This window comes from Herpailurus yagouaroundi, unplaced genomic scaffold (assembly GCF_014898765.1).
Source record: "Herpailurus yagouaroundi ecotype Mexico unplaced genomic scaffold, PumYag 29, whole genome shotgun sequence".
Classification (NCBI taxonomy): domain Eukaryota; kingdom Metazoa; phylum Chordata; class Mammalia; order Carnivora; family Felidae; genus Herpailurus; species Herpailurus yagouaroundi.
Genome location: NW_024412377.1, coordinates 34,744,910 through 34,762,148, shown reverse-complemented (window position 1 = coordinate 34,762,148; position 17,239 = coordinate 34,744,910). Strand labels below are relative to the sequence as shown.

At 38.5% G+C, this 17,239-nt stretch overlaps 1 protein-coding gene across 3 annotated transcripts in view; it reads left to right on the top strand.

Moving 5' to 3' along the window:
- Positions 1-17,239, top strand: part of CUNH5orf34 (chromosome unknown C5orf34 homolog) — a 33,091-nt gene continuing 15,852 nt past the window's right edge. The window contains exons 1-6 of one of the 3 annotated variants that reach the window (XM_040496551.1): positions 1-770; positions 4,230-4,463; positions 4,623-4,712; positions 8,446-9,092; positions 10,815-10,913; positions 12,024-12,147. In XM_040496551.1, coding sequence (XP_040352485.1) covers positions 4,269-4,463; positions 4,623-4,712; positions 8,446-9,092; positions 10,815-10,913; positions 12,024-12,147 — 1,155 coding nt within the window. In that variant the 5' untranslated portion in view covers positions 1-770; positions 4,230-4,268. Of the gene's footprint in view, positions 771-833; positions 857-4,229; positions 4,464-4,622; positions 4,713-8,445; positions 9,093-10,814; positions 10,914-12,023; positions 12,148-17,239 lie in introns of those variants that run through there. The other 2 variants (XM_040496534.1, XM_040496542.1) reach the window with 2 other exon arrangements.

Here is a 17,239-nt window from a genome sequence, read left to right as displayed (position 1 = left end):
TTTGACCCAAGTTTTTTCGGTTTTGTTTTTTGTTTTTTACAGCTTTATTAAGGTATCATTTTTGTTTAGATTAAATAAGCGTTAGTCCACTAAAATCCACCCATGTGGTTAGCTCTTGGCTGAGCTATCAGACGCTGGTCCTCACGGGAGGAGTCACAACCAGGTGGGGCGGGTACCAACCTTTGAGTATCGGAAGTAAAGATCAAAGAGGAAGCAACCACATTCAGGACTGGGAACGCCCACCTCCCCTACTTCCGGTCCCGTTCTTGCTGGGCGCTCGACGGATTGGCCCCCGGAACAGAGGGCGTGCTTGGGCGGGACTTCCGGTCTTTTGGAGAGGAAAGACGCTTCCGCGGGTTGAGGGAAGATTTGAACTGCTGATTTCCTGTGTTTATTTTGCGGGGAGGTGGTTGGCGTTTCAGCTTCTCTCCCGCTGCTGACTCGACGAACGTCTCGGCTAAAAATATTCTCCCTGTGGCCTTATTCCTCTGCGCTTGTCACTGTTTTCTCTCATCAAGAAACATAACTTGTTGGTAATTTGTCAGATTCATGAAATATCCATCGAGAAGCAGTCGTGGGCAGACTTCAAGCATTTTGGCAAATTAAAGCACAGGGGCCGTTGATTGGCCTTATTTCCGCGACTTTTCATCTCAGAATTGCCGTGTTGAGTCCCAAGACGTTGGTGGTTGTTTTGGTGAGGCTTTTTCTGTAACTACATATTGCCATTTTGAAAAATGAGGTCCAATTGATGTCAAGTACAGACTTGTCAAGTACGGAGATTGTTAAATATACTGTGACGTAATGTACTGGGTGGTGAAAACAAACAGGAATAAGACGGTAAAGATGAAGCTGAAATGTGGGTTGGAGCCGGATTATGTTTTTTTATGATAGGCTGGGAACTTTAAATATTCCACTGTTTCTTGTGTATGCTTGTTATTTAAGTAAATAACAACTATATCTCTAACTTTTTTTTTTTTTTTTTAATTAAAAACTTGGCCAAACATAGAGATCTTTTCCCATTCGGCAATTTTTATTTTTTTCTGAAATAGCATCTGAGATAGATAGATATATATGTATATATATATGTATATATACACACACACATATATTTCTATTTTTTTCTGAAATAGCAAGTAGACATCTGAGATATATTTCTATTTATATGTATTAACTGTATTTCTATATATATGTTTACATATATGCAGTATAAATACATGTATTGTTATGAATATTGCTAAACGAACAAGTATGTAATCAAGTGTTGTAAAATGTTTGGTATGGTCTGGATAGTGGAAAGTTTCCTATAACAGCAATACTGGAAATGGATTGGAGAGGGAAGAAACTGGAAGAAGGTCCCAGATAGTTGCAGAAATGAAGGGGAAAGTTGATGAACTGAAATGGAAAAGGAGCCGGGTTCATAAAAGAAACCTACCAAATCAACAAGACATGTTACAGGGCTGTGGAGAGAAATATTGCTAACATTGAGACGCCATTAACTTAAATTGCAAATTCAGGAGGAACAAGAATTTTGAAATTCACTTGCTTATTCTTTCATCATTAAATAAATATTTATTGGACCCTTAGTATTTGCCAACTATTGTTTTAAATGCCAGGGATACAATGGTGAGTAAGACAGATGAGGCCTGGTTTGATTGAGTTTATACCCTGGTGGGCAAAGTAAAAAAGCGATAAAATGAATAGAATCAGTTTTGATAGTGATAGATGCTATGAGTAAGAAAGATGAAATGGATAAAAAGTGATTGGGAGATGACTGGGAACAATAAAGTCAGGCCTTTGAGGAAGTGATATTTAAGCTTAAAAGACAAAGAGCCAGCCATGTGATAAGCCAGGGGAAGGACAGGCTAAGCCAAAAACAGTGCAAAGGTTCTGATATAGGAAACATCCTGTTTTAAAAACATTGAAAAGGCCAGTGTAGCTAAAGTGTCCTGAGCAAGGAGAGAGTTATGAGATGACATTTGGAGAGGGAGATGGGGCCACATTATGTGGCTGTTATAGGCCATGGTTAGGAATGTCATGTAAGTGCAGAATGGTAGATTGTGAGCCAGCATGTGATAGATCTCATTTTTATTTTAAAAGATCTCTGTGGCTATTGTATGTAGCCTGGACTTGAGGGAGGTAAGAATGAAAGTGAAATTAGGGGACGTTGCAGAAGTTGCTTTGATGGGAGTGATTATGTTCCATTTTGGTCATGTGGATTGAGTTTGATTAATTTAGTCATGTGGATTGAGTGGAACATGAAGAGAGGTCTATCAGGCAGCTGGAAGCACTGGGAGGGATCTGGTGGATTTGGAAGTTCTCTAGAGAGAAGAAATAAAATTGTGTGGCTCTCCTCAGGAGAGACCATATGGTTTAATGTTTACTTGTATTCTGACATATTCTACAGAAGATTATAGGCCAGTCATATGTAGCCGATTACATACATTGAAAGGGGGTAAGACTCTTTAAAAAAAATTTTTTTTTAACGTTTATTTATTTTTGAGATGGAGAGAGACAGAGCATGAATGGGGGAGGGTCAGAGAGAGAGGGAGACACAGAATCTGAAACAGGCTCCAGGCTCTGAGCTGTCAGCACAGAGCCCGACGCGGGGCTCGAACTCACGGACCGCGAGATCATGACCTGAGCCGAAGTCAGACGCTTAACCGACTGAGCCACCCAGGCGCCCCAAGACTCTTTTAAAAACCAAGGGTGGATGTAAAAGCAACACGGGTGTATATAGTAAGAAGAGATGAAATGGGGACTGAGGTCAGGTCTTAAATCCTTGATTTAAGAGAATGGTGAAAAGGAATGATTAAACTAAGAACAGAGGTAGGGGTGCCTGGTTGCCTCAGTCAGTAGAGCATGTGACTCTTGACCTCAGGATCATGAGTTCAAGCCCCACGTCAGGTGGGGAGCCTACTTAAAACAAAAAAATCAAAAACCGGTAGATGTGGTGGGGTAAACCATGGCACTCCCCCCCCACTCCCGCTTTTTTTAAAAAAGTAAAAAGGCAGAGGAACACAATTCGGTGCAGAGAAAGGTAGATAACACTATCACAGTGACCAGTTTAGTAGGATGAAGACTGAAGTTACTGGGTGCAGGGAGGCATTGGTGACAGTTCTGAATCAGTGCAACAATTCCAGCACGAAGGTGGAAGGAAACTGGATTGCAATGGATTGAAGATGGATGGGAGTGAAAGTAGATAATGAGTGGATACTTTACTTGAGAAGTTTTTTGGTAGGAAAAAGGTAAACTGAGGAACGTTACTTTTTTCTGTCAGGTGAAAGTTGATCACCTGAGTGGCAAAAGATAATGTTCTAGAAGGGGTTAGGTTAGTGTTTAGAAAGGAAAGTCTTAAAAAGGATGATGTCCTAGAGGGAGGTGGGTAAGTGTCAGAGAGGATGGGGTTGGTGTTAGAAAGGAATCATAAGATTTATTGAACTCGACATTGCAATACTGGGACTGGCAAATGTGTTCCCTTGTTTAATCCTTGCAACAATCCTGTTACTGTCCCTCATGTTACAAATAAGGGAAACAGACAACTTGAGGCATTTAACTAGTCTAGTAAATTTTAGAGTATGAATGGAACCCAACCCTCTAATTCCCCTTCAGTCATCCCTATATGGAAAGCATAGGTGATGACACATTTAAAGGTAGGGAAAAAGAAATTGAATTCAGTGAAGTAAGAATGAGTCTAAGACACTCTATGATTAATTAACTTGCTCAGTAGTGACATGGAACTTCTTCTTTAATGTCAGACTAGGGACAAAAATCCAGGTATTGGGATTTCTTTTTCAGTACTCTTTTTTTCTTAGGCCTGATAGTTTTGGCCTGCCTTTTGCATGCATTACAAATGATTTGCTGTATTCTTATGCAAAGGTGGAATTTCCTTTTATTTGAAATTAGTTACTGAGCATAGAATTTACAGAATTTAAACTTCAGGAAAACTAAAGCTATTGAAATTGTAAAGGCAGTTATAACTAGGTGGGCTTTCTTCTCCCTCTAGGTTATCTTCCCACCCTGGAGTAAAGCTCTAGGGGGTAAGGCATTCTGTTAAGGTTGTTAATTTCAGATCATTTAAAAGTATGTAGTAAAGTAATCACTTTTCCCCCCAAAAAAATAAATGCAACGAAAATATGTTTTCTTTATGTTCTTAGAAAATGCATTCACTTTTTATGATAGAACTTTTGTACATTAAGGGAACAATTTGTGCTACCCTGTTTCCTATTCAGTCTTCTCCTTGGAAGGACATTTTATCCGTAGTCATAGTAATGGCAGCTGAAGTGCAAATGGTACTTTATGAAGATGATTCCGTGCAAGTGCAATATGCTGATGGTTCCAGACTACAGCTTTCTCCTTGTGGCTCTGAATTTTTATTTGAAAAGGCACCTCCTGTTTCAGCACATCCTTTAGAACGACCAGAAAGAATTCGTCAAAGGACACATTTTGTTATCAGCACTTACCGAGTAAGTAATGGCTTAAAAACAACTCTTTTTGGTACCAGAGTATTGGTGAGGTAGCTAGAATATGGAAAGTAATTAGTATTCTAGATTACTATCACTCTGAATTGATTTTCAAATTATTTTACATTTTTTGAAGGTTATGTTTTGTATTTCTTTCTGTAGGAGCAACTACAGCGAGCCCTAGATTTTCGAAATTCTTTTGCTACTTGCCCTTTTTTATCTGAAAGCATCATACCTTCTGAAAGAAAAAAGGTAATTTTTTAAAGCTTTTTTATAAGTAATATTTGAGGACAAGTAATTAGAAACAGGTAGTTTAATTTTTTTCTTCATGACACTTGGGAATACACACTGCTATAGAATGTGTAGGCCTATATTGTTCACCAGACTACGATGTTCTGATATGATATATATATACATATATATATGTATATATTTCCATATATATTTTATATTTACATATATGTGTGTATATATATATATATATATATTTTTTTTTTTTTTTAATAAAGTTTATTACTTAGAGCATGAGTAGGAGAGGGGCAGAGAGAAAGGGAGAGAATCCCAAGCAGGCTTCATGTGTCAGCACAGAGCCTGATGCAGGGCTTGAATTCACGAACCGTGAGACCATGACCTGAGCCAAAATCAAGAGTCGGATGCCCAACCACTGAGCCACCCAGGCACCCTGATATGTTATGTACTGATTGAGACCCAGAAGATGCATAGTTCATCTTCCTGACCTTTTCTTTGTAACCAAAGATTATACTCAGAATTTTCTAGATTAATGACTTTTTATTTTATATTCATATTTTTCTGTTACTAGCAAGGATTTTAGCCTTCTTCCTTTCACATCTGGGTATGAATTAATTTACCGGAACACTGGACGTTTTATTTTTATTTTTTATTTAAGGAAACTCTACACCCAGCATAGGGCTCAAACTCACAACCCCAAGCTCAAGAGTTGCATGCTCTACTGACTGAGCCAGCCAGACGCCTCCAGGTTGATGACTTTTTGATTCTCAGAGGTGTCAAAATTAAGAAATTATGTGGCTGTTTTCAGTAGTTTATGTGCAGTTCATGTGTAATAGAGATGTGTATATTTGTAGGTATACATATTTTATTTTTTTGCTTATGTTCTATTTTGAACTTTTTTTAATGTTTATTTATTTTTGAGAGAGAGACAGAGAGACAGAGCTTGAGCAGGGGAGGGGCAGAGAGAGAGAAGTAGACACAGAATCTGAAGCGGGCTCCAGGCTCTGCGCTGTCAGCACAGAGCCCAATGTGGGGGTCAAACTCACAAATCATGAGATCATGACCTGAGCCGAAGTTGGGACACTTAACCAACTGAGCCACCCAGGTGCTCCTGAACTTTTACGAATAATAATAATGATATGATAATGATAATAATGATAGCTGTTATTGAGGATTTACTATGTGCAAAGAAATAGGAATGATGTTAAAAATATTTAATAACACCAGTATGGCATGGGTCTCTGATAATCAAAGTGGGTATTTAGCCAGTCAGAATAGGTATATTGGCTGGATATTATCCCCTTTATATAGCTGAGGGAACTAAATCTCAGAGAGTTTACCTAACCTTGTTCATGGACATTTTCTAAGAGGTAGTCAGGATTTGAATCCAGTCTGTTTGAAGACTGTCTTCTTTTTTTTTTAAGACTATATCTTTTAATTACTTTCCACTACTCGATAATGACAAAGGAGCCAAGAAAAATCGTAAGCTGTAATTTAGTGTATAAGGCTATTTTTCCACTATCTTTTGAGTAACTTTATTTGTTGAAACTGCAGTTTGCTGCTGATAGTGTTATTAGATAATCTAATTCTAGAAGAGAGAACTCTCTTAACTGACCACCCTTACAAGCCAGCTTTGCCATCAGTGAATACCGTACTAACATCTGTACGTATAAATAGCACTGTAGGTTTAAGAGGCTTTCTTTTCTAAATTTAAAGTTTCATATAAATGAAAGCTGAAATGTTTACCTGTTTGCAAAGTTAATTGGCTGAAAGACCGTTATGTGACACTGGCTGGTTTTATCTTATATGGAGAGATGCCATAGTTACTGGCACCTGTCATGAGTCTGTGCTATTGGTCAGGATCAGTTTACTTTTGAGTAATTCAGTTTTTTAAAATGTTGCTTTTTTTAGGGGCATCTGGGTGGCTCAGTTAAGCGTCTGACTTCAGCTCAGGTCGTGATCTCACAGTCCGTGGGTTTGAGCCCCGCGTCAGGCTCTTTGCTGACAGTTCAGAGCCTGGAGCCTGCTTTGGATTCTGTGTCTCCCCTCTCTCTGCCCCTCCCATGCTCATGCTCTCTCTCTGTCTCTCAATAATAAATAAACGTTAAAAAAAAGTTGCTTTTTAAACAACCTAGAATTTTTTATTTAAATTAATTATTATTATTTTTTTAATGTTTATTTATTTATTTTGAGAGAGAACAAGCTGGAGAGAGGCAGAGAGAGGCAGAGTGAGAAGAATCCCAAGCAGGCTTCATGCTATCAGCCCAGAGCCTGACATGGGGCTCGAACTCACAAACTATGAGATCATGACCTGAGCCAAAATCAAGAGTTAGACACTTAACCAACTGAGCCACCCATGTGCCCCACTACCTAGAATTTATTTTAGCGTATGGTATGCTAGGTGCTATCTAGGATAGATAGTCTTATTTAGTGTATTTGCTAACCCTTTGAGAATACCATTTATTTTTATTTTTTTAAGTTTATTTATTTATTTGAGGGAGAGAGAGAAGGAGGGAGCTTGTGCGTGCTTTGGGGAGAGGCAGAGAGAGAATCCCAGCAATCTTTGTGCTGTCAGAGCAGAGCCTGAAGTGGCGCTTGAACTCATGAACCATGAGATCATGACCTGAGCCGAAATTAAGAGTCAGACGCTTAACTGACTGAGCCACCCAGGTCCTCTCTAGTACCATTTATTAAATAAATCATTCTCCCTTTCCCTCCTTGTTCTGAAAGGTTATGTTATTACATGTAGCATCTTAAGATGTGGTTGATTCTGTTTCCATATTACCTGAATCACTGACAGAGCAACTATTTATTGCTGTCAGTGATTTCTATACTAGTTCCATACTATCATTTAAGTTATGATTGCTTTTAATATAGTATTGTTTGTAGTGTTGTTTGTACATGATAGTTAGTGCTGGTCTTCCCTCAGTATTCTTTTTCAGAGTAGGCATTTGAGAAGGGTTGAAAATCTTTTTATCTCTGATTCATTGAACATTTTAAACAAAAATGTCTAACGCTAAATATAGTCAGGATAACTTTTTTATTTTTCTTCTCATTCTTTTTAAAAAATATCGATCGATTGATTGATTGAGAGAAAGAGTGCACACACGTGAGCATGGGAGGGACAGAGAGGGAGAGAGAGAATCCCAAGCAGGCTCCACAAACCCGTTGTAGGGCTCTAGCTCACAAACTGTGAGATCATGACCTGAGCTGAAATCGAGAGTTAGATGCTTAACTGACCAAGCCACTGACAGGCACTCCTTTTCTCTCTCTCTCTCTTTTTTTTAATATTTATTTTTAGAGAGAGAGAGAGAGAGAGAATGAGTAGGGGAGAGGTAGAGAGAGGGAGACAGAATCCAAAGCAGGCTCCAGGCTCCAGGCTCTGAGCTATCAGCACAGAGCCTGACACCGGGCTCAAACCCATGAAGCGTGAGATATGACCTGAGCCGAAGTCAGATGCTTAACCAAATGAGCCACTCAGGCGTCCCTTCTCTCTCATTCTTTGTGTGTGTGTGTTTTACATCTCTCTCTGTAAGAGAGACAATCTTAATATCAAATATTCTTTAGAAAACCATATATATAGACCAACACCTGGCTCTCCATTTTCATTCTCTCTAGATAGTAAAACACAAACAAAACTTTTAAGAGCTTTCTTATACAATATGTAAGCATCGAATGTGTGGAAACATTGGACTGCTGACAAAATACTCCCCATCTCTCTGTCTCCTCAACTCAGCGTATCTTCATTGACTTCTCAGAAGTCAGATGGCCCAGTCCTGATACTGATGATGGCATGCTGTGTATGCAGAGCGGCACCGTGAAGATATCATCATTAGATGGGCATGCATACCTTTGTCTGCCGAGATCGCAGCTTGAATTTACAGTACATTTTTTGTGTAAAGTAAGCCAGAAGCCAGACTCATCTATAGTATTGTCAGAAAAGAAGATTCAAGCCAGAAAGGACAAACTAGATGAAACAGCAGGCAAAATCTGTACATATGGAAGTTTATCAAGACAGAGACTGAAGAATAAAGAAAACGAACTTTACTATCAGACCATGAAATCCAAGGAACCTTTAGAGAAAAAGAGCTGTGTAAATGGAGCCGAAGGGAGTGGCGAGCCACCTCTGCCTGGTACAAAACACATGTGTGTATACACGTGGGTGAAACAATGCTGGCCTGTGGCCTCCTGTCCAGAGGAATGGAAATATCCCTTGTCTTTAGCACTGCATTTGCATGATAAAATCAGCAGTGTGTCTAGAATTGATGCAGCCATCACCCAGAATAAAACTTTGACTTCTGATATTTCAGAGGAAAGAGGAAAAGAGGTTTCTGTTCTTCCCAGGGCCCTGTTACTCAGCTGTCCTGTCCCACACCTGCACAGGTAATGGAAGAACAGCTTATTTGTCATAAAGCCCTTGTCAGAGCCAGTCTTTATCTAAAGATATTTTTTCTTTTGTAATCATCTGCTACCATTCATAAGGAAAGTTCACTCAGTGAGCCAAAACTTTGCTAATAACCGATAGTAAAGAATTTCCCTAGCCAATGTGTTCCTTATGTGTCTTACTCTGTGTCCACGCATTGAGTGGTTATGGAAGGCTGACTATACACTATATACTTTGTTAAGCACAGAGACTATAGAGATGTCTAAGCTATAGTCCCTGCTTTTTAGGAGGGACTATTAAGGTCACTGTCACTGACAAGATGGTTAAAGTGTGGTAAGTAGTGGCACAGGGCTCTGGCAGTGAGCACAGAGAAGCCTCAGCTGCACCCAGTGGAGCCCGTTACCTTGTAGCTGGAGCATGGTTCCGACCTGCTGATGAGCATGGGTTCTTTCTTTCATACCTAGTCTCAGAGGCCACCCCTGTCTTTGGTTAGCTGACTATAAATCTATTTATTGAAATTTTTTGAAAAAAGGGGTAAACGTGGAGAAGCCTCTGAACACCAGATATAAATCTTTTCTCTCCCTAAGAGGTGAATAAACTAATGGTTACAGATTTGTAACATGAACTTCCATAAGTAGTAGAGTAATAATGGTAATAGCGAACACAAAGCGCTTACGTGCCGGGCACAGCTCTACTGTAGCTATTTGATTCTCATAGTAGCTCCATGAGGAAAACACTGTCATTGCCCCATTTTGTTGAGGAATCTGAGACACAGGAAGGTGAAATAATCTGAGCAGGGTCACGTAGCTAGTGCTTGTAGAATTGGGGTTTGAGCCCAGGTAGTCTCCCAATACGTATTTGTTATTTAAATACGTATTTTAAATATGATTTTTCAGGCTGGTCATGATTATTTGGTTAAAATTGAAAGTTCTAGTATTATAAGTACACACTGAAAGAGATTTAGGCTTCTAAATTAACAATTTTCAGTAACTTGCCACTAACTTTGGATTAAAATCCATTATCTTTAAACATGGCTTAACAGGCCTTCCATTTTCTGGTCTCTTCCTACGTCTATGATCCTCACCACGTTTGCCCTTGCTTTTTCTACTCTTGCTAAACTGGACTTTTTACAATCTCTAGAATGCCTGTTCAAGCTTGGTTTCACCATTGCACCTACTCTTTCCTCTGCGAGGAGCACTCCTTTATCTTTCTCAGTTCGCTGACTTGTGCACGTCTTCTGGTCCCAGCACAAGGCTTTCTTCCTTAGGCTGGTTATCCCCAAGTTCCTAGACAGGATTAGGTTCTTCTACGTGTCCATAGCATCCAGTAATTCTCTTTTCTTTGTGTTCAGTGTTTACTACTTAACATCCCTGCTTGATAGGAATCTTCCCTGAGGGCAGTGACCATGTCTGCTTTTTTGGGTGTATATCTGCAGTGTGCATAGCATAGATATTGCAGGAAATATTTGTTGTTTGGATCCTTAATTTATGTAATTGTGTTGAGATTGAATAACAAGATTGTTAAAAATACTGAAGGAAAAAACCCATGGAAAAATAAGATTAGTTTTCAGTTCCTTCATACACTTTTATATTAATTTTTACTTTTCTTGGATCTAACAAGTTAAGCCAGAAATAAATGTTACAGTTGCCCTATTTTGTTGATTTCTAAAGGTAATTTTGTTGAGCAACCAGAATTAATAGCTTGTATTTTGTCCTTCACAGGTGGAATTTTTGTGATTCACTTTCACAAGGACAGTTTGATGAAGAATATTCCTATCCTGAACTAGTGAAAGTGGTTTGGTACAAAGGTGTAACTTATCGGTAAGGCACCAGTGTTGGAAGTATTTAGTGATGTCTGAGGGGATGGGACTAGCCTTGCAGACAGACTCCCACAAAAGGACACAGTTTGGCTAGGGCCATCATTCTTCTGTTCGGTCCTACGTTTTATAGGTCTTAAAACTTAGTTTTATTAGTGCACACAGGAGTCTTGTGACTAATTCACATTAACCATATTCACAAGATTTTTGTGACAACTCCAGAGCCAGTGAGGCTTAGTTTTGCTACTGAATGAAATACTTAGGTCAGTTATTTAGGATACCCCTTCCAAGCATCGGTGGATCTAGTTGTCTGAATTAGTCACATCAAAATGTTGCCTATTGAACATGGAATTAGAGAAGATTAGAGGCTCCTCTGTGTCTGCACTATTCCATTGAATTATCCCTACCCCACCACAAAGTACACCTCTCTAGTGACTAGAATACTAATATTGGCTAGATTCAGGGTTTTACTTCTATAAATAATGCTAGCATCGCATTGTAAGATTTTGTTCTTAGGGCTTTCCTTTTCTTGCATGAAAGCCCATCCCCTTCTGACAATATATTCTTCATATATTTCTCAGTAAAAACTGACTTGGCTGAAGTTTTGTACATTATATATACCCAGTACCTTGATTATACTTGGCTACTTCAAATATGATTAGTCACCTTCTCTTAGGGATGGCTCCTTTTACACATGGCTAATCTCATTCATCAGGTATAGATTCTACTAGTTTGATTATTAAAGAATTATCTTATTTTCAGGCTCTGGTGTTGTCATATTTAACTCCTTTGCAATGGGCATTTCTTTGGTGACTAGTATATGCCAGCTACTATGATTGGCAGAAGGGACACCAGGATGGTAAGATGCCTGAGCTCCAGAAACTAGGCTTACCTGTTGAAATAGATACATTAACTGATTCTGTGTGTTCTGTTCATTTTTTGCAAAAAAATTAATTTAGCCAGTTGGGTGCAAAGTATGAAATTATCTTGTTTTGCTGGATAGGCAGAATTCCATATAGTACTTTGCTTTATTATTTTTTCTTTTTTGATTGCTCTCATTTATGTTTTAATCTTAATTAGAAAAAAAAATTTAATGATTACTTTTCTTCCTTAGACTTACCCATAAAAATGTGAACTCAATAGAGATTTATCCTGGAGATGGCTCTGTTTTCAAATCTGAGGGAGCTTATTTTGGGAGCTATTTTACTTATTATTCCATTCAGGAAGGATCAGAAGAGGTAAGCTGACAATGAGTTTTCAGCTCAAGAAGGCTTTTGTATATAGCTCTTTCTAAATAATTCTGAACATACATAGGACATTTGATCTTTATATAATACTGCTTGCCTACTACTATGCAGTCTGGAGAGTTAATACAACGTTACTGCCAGCTGTGGCACAGTGATTACTAACCACCTTATGTTTATTGCATTCTCCTCCTGTATTCTGCCAGTCATTTGCCTAAGTAATTTCCATTTATTATTTTTTTTAAGATTTTATTTTTAAGTAATATCTACACCCAAGGTGGGGCTTGCACTTACAACCCCGAGATCAAGAGTTGCACACTGTACTGACTGATCCAGCCAGGTGTCCCAATTTGTGTTTAAATCAGAAGTTAAATTTAAATTTCTTATGTCACAGAATTCATCAATACTAAAACTAGTAGCATATCTTTGAATTAATATATGCACATTAAAAGCACATTCTTTTTTCCCCACCATGTAATTATTTGCATGTTTAAAATACCTCTTAACTCCTGAATCTTTATATACAAGTAGAAAGTTGAGCAAGGTTGTTCTCTGTTGTTGAAATAGTGAAATATAACGATATATTTAATATATCAGGCCGAAATGTAATCATATGGATATATTGTCAATAGTCTAAATTTGCTTGTTCCCAATCTGACATTTGACATCCACCCTTATGTATGGATCACCATGGTATCACATGGCTTTGCTTTGCAGAATGGAACATAATATATATGTTTTCTTTTTATATTACAGTGTGGAATTTTGAGTGATAAATTGTTTATCACTTGTTCCATCTGTACTTCCCACTGCTCCCTCCACTCCCTATTTATTTTTAAGTAAATCCCAAATATCTGCATTCATTAAAATTTTAGAATGAATATTTCATTCATTTTATATATATGTGTGTGGGGGGGGGTATGTATGTGTGTGTGTGTGTGTGTGTGTGTACACACACACACACACACACACACACACACACATACATACATACATGTATGCAGATTCTCCACTGGGTCCATTTGCAAGAAAGTATTCATTTATTCAATCAATACATCTTAACTGAACCTTCCTAGGCAGGCACTCTGTCAAGCACTGGGTGAAGACAAAGAACTCCTTCCCTCAAGGGTTCAAAGTTTAGTAGTCAGTCAGACAGGCCAAGAAGCACATGAAATGAAAGCATGACCACTGCTGTGTGTGCGTGTGCGTGTGTGTGTGTGTGTGTGTGTGTGTGTGTGTGTAGTACATGAGATCATCAAGTAAACAGGCAAATAGAGGGGTGTGTGCAGTTACACTGCTGACTGCTGTGTACTGAGAGTTTGAAAAAGTACAGGATAAATACTGTACATCTTCCTGGAGCCTCAGTTTTACTCAGAGGTGTCAGGGGGAGGGATGATAATTTTCATACCGAAGCAAACATATCATGGAGGAGAACATGAGCTTTGGGATAAAACAGGACTTCCAGATGACCTGTGCCTTTGTGGTAGACTGCTGAGGGCTTCACTCTCAGACCTCTGTCCACTTGAGTAAGAGATTTAGAAACAATTGGCTGTCTTTTCAGGATAGAATTATTTGCTTCTTACTTTAACCCATGCTCTAAAAATAAATTCCAGATGGGTTAAAGGGCTAAATGTAAGAAACCAAAGTTTATCATTGTTAGAAGAAAATCTAGAAGAACAATGTTTATAATCTTGGGGGAGGGGAGGTCTTCTTAAATACAGTACAAAACACCAGAAGGCACAAAATAAAAGTTTGGTAACCTTGGTAAACTTACGTTAAATTTTAAATATTTAATTTTTGTTAAATTAGATAAAGCCAAAAAGTCAAAGGTCTGGAAAAAACTATTCTGTACTATAAATCAGTAATAAAAAACCAAAAAAAAATAAAAACCTCTCATAGAAAAATGAATAAACAATAAGAATGGTTAAGCCATTAGAAAAGGCAATATAAATAACTTATAATATTTGAAAACCTGTCCAACTTTACTGCTTGCATCAAAGAAATGAAAATTAAAATAACAACAACATAACATTTTTCACTCATCAAATTATCGAAAGGTTGTTAATATCTATTGCTGGCAAGGGTGCGGGGAAAAGGGTGCTTTCGTAGTACTGGGTTGGAGTGTAAATTGATTTAGCCTTCGTGAAGGACAGTTTGATAATATCAAGTTAAATTGGCTAGAAATTCTGCCTCTAGGTATCTATCATAGAAGAATATTAACACATATATATACAAAGAAATACACCCAAGGATATGGAATGTGGCATTGTTTGTAGGAGCGAAACACTAGAACCAATCTAAATGTTCCTCAGTAGAGAGATGGTGAAATGAGAGATGGTCAGATTACAGGGTGCTTGTGTGGTGGCTTAAAAGAATGAGGAAGACATAGATGCATAGAGGGATGGAAAGATCTTCAAGGCACTGTGAAAAAAGAAAGTTGCAGAAGAACATGTACAACAATATCTTCTGTGTAAAAAACAAAAACAAACCCCAAACCCAAATATGTTACTGTGTATAATACACATGTAAATGCACAGGGAAAGATTTGGGCAGGTAAAAACCAAACTGAAGCAGTTACTTTTGGGCGGGAGAAGCAGGGAGTGTGGGATTTTGTGAGGGAGGAAAAGTAGGGAGGGACTTAAATGTTGTATTTTCCTAACTTTCTTTTTTTCCAAAAACATAAAATAGTAATGTACTGTTACTTGCATAATTAAAATTCTAAGTAGGAAAGATTGTCAAGGGCTCATGATGTAAGTGCTCTCATAGAGATAAGAATGTGGTGCTTTGGGACCACATAAGGGGAGGGGCACCTGACCCAATTTTGGAGAAAAGTTAACTGCAGGAAGACATGGCTGATCTAGGAGATTTTCTTTTCCTTTCCTTTTTAAGTAATATCTACATCCTGTGTGGGTTTCAGACTCACAACCCTGAGATCAAGAGCCGGATGCTGTATCGACTAAGCCAGTCAGGTGTCCCTAGGACCTATACTTTTAAAGGAGTTATACAAAAGAGCGATGAAGGTTGGAGGAATATATAACTGAGGGAACTACTTGTCCAACTCTTTGCATGTTTGGCTTCCTATCATTAAAATTTCTATTTAAATGTCATCTGGGGCACCTGGGTGGCTCAGTCAGTTAAGAGTCCGACTTTGGCTCAGGTTATGATCTCACAGTTCGTGAGTTCGAGCCCTGCATCGGGCTCTGTGCTGACAGCTTAGAGCCTGGAGCCTGCTTCAAATTTTACGTCTCCCTCTCTCTCTGCTCCTCCCCTGCTCATGCTCTGTCTCGCTCTCCTTCAAAAATAAATAAAAACATTAAAAATAAATAAATACATGTCATCTCCCAACTATCCAAATTAAAGGAGCTACCTTTGACACTATCATGATACCCTCCTCTTTTCTTCTTCATAGCAATTAGTGCTATGTGACATTTTCTTACTGATCAATGTTTGTTTGCTAACCCACTCTAGAAGTAAGCACTGTCTTGTTCAACGCAGTATTATTGCTAGAGCATAGAACAGGTAGATAAACTCACCTAACTGGAGGCTAGAGCCTGGGGCAAGGATGGAGTGTTGAAGGAAAAGAAAATGCTATAGATAGAGAATGCTGTAAAGAGAGTATTGAGGGGAATTTCCAGGGAAGAGACTAAGCCACTAAGTTGAGCCAGCTCATAAATGGGGCATGAGAAACCATACTGCTTTTGCACAAGTGCTGAAGGATTAAAATACAGAAGTGACATCATATTTTTGTTAGGTCATTTCAGAGGAAGATAAACTGGAGTGGGAAAGAGATAGTAGACCAGTTAGAGGACATTGATAGCAGTTCAGGGAAGAAAGTATGAGGAACCAGGCAGTGGAAATGAGAATGAAAAGCTAGGAATGGACACGAATATTAAGGAAACAGAACTGATGACTGACTGGATATTGGGGATGAGGAAGGAGTTGAAAATGATGGCAAATTGTTGAATAAATCAATGAGTGGTGGTGCCAGGCTCTGTGTTAAACCAAAATTTTATCAAATCTAAATTGTTTTGATGACGGTTGCTTTTGATCTTACCAGGAGGTGTCAATAAAACATTTAAATTCTCTTATATCTCAAACTCACCTACCTGAAAGTAAGATACTCTTAAGATGCATCCAGATTTCAGAGAGGCTAAATTAGGAAAACTGAGTATCTTAGAATTGAAATAGGGTAGTGGAAAAGACAAGAACTCTCAAGGAACTCAGTATCCAATGAAGAAAGATGTAAATAGTTAAAATGCATTAGTTTGAGTGCCTATCATGTACTAAGGCACATTGCTAACAAATGCTAGGGATTCAGACAGAGGTCAGAAGAACAGATACAGCCCCTACCTTCATGAAGCCCCATTCTAGCAGGGAAGACAGACACTTAATAAAAAAAACTATGAAATTGAAATTATGATGAAAACCAAAAAGCAAGAGTGGTGGGTGCGGTGCTTGTGGACGTAAGTAGGGGATTTCACCTATTCTGGGTAATGGCTTCCTGAGAGCAAAGAAACGCAGGAGTTAGACAAAGGAAGATGATGGAGGAGAGAGCTGAGATCCAGGTAGAGAGAACACACCACAGGTAGATCTGAAGTAGAGAAGGAGAAAATGCAGATTTTGAAATGAAGGTAGTTCCATTTTTGACACGTTGAAGTTGAGATGTCTTTGTGATATTCAGTGGAGAAGCCTCATAGAGATTTAGATATTCAAGTCTATAGTCCAGGATAAAAGAGGAGGGACTATTTTTTGGGTAACTACTCTGTACTGAATTCTGGCCTGGGTGCTTTATATATGTATTACATCATTAATGCTCAAAACAATCTAGATGGTAGGTAGTATCCCCATTTGACAGGTTATAGGCACTGAGGTTTACAAAAAGTTGCATAAACCTGTCCGTCATTATAGTTAGTAAGAGGCACCTGTGATTTGAATCCAGCTTTGTCTTCAAAGCCTGTCTTCTCTCACTGATGGTAAAGTATATATGGGGACTATGTTCTCTTGTGGTTCAAATTAGATTTGTACAAGCCCTCAAGCCTTAAAGGCTTAAAAAAAAAGTCTGAGAAAGGATACTCAAAAGGAATAA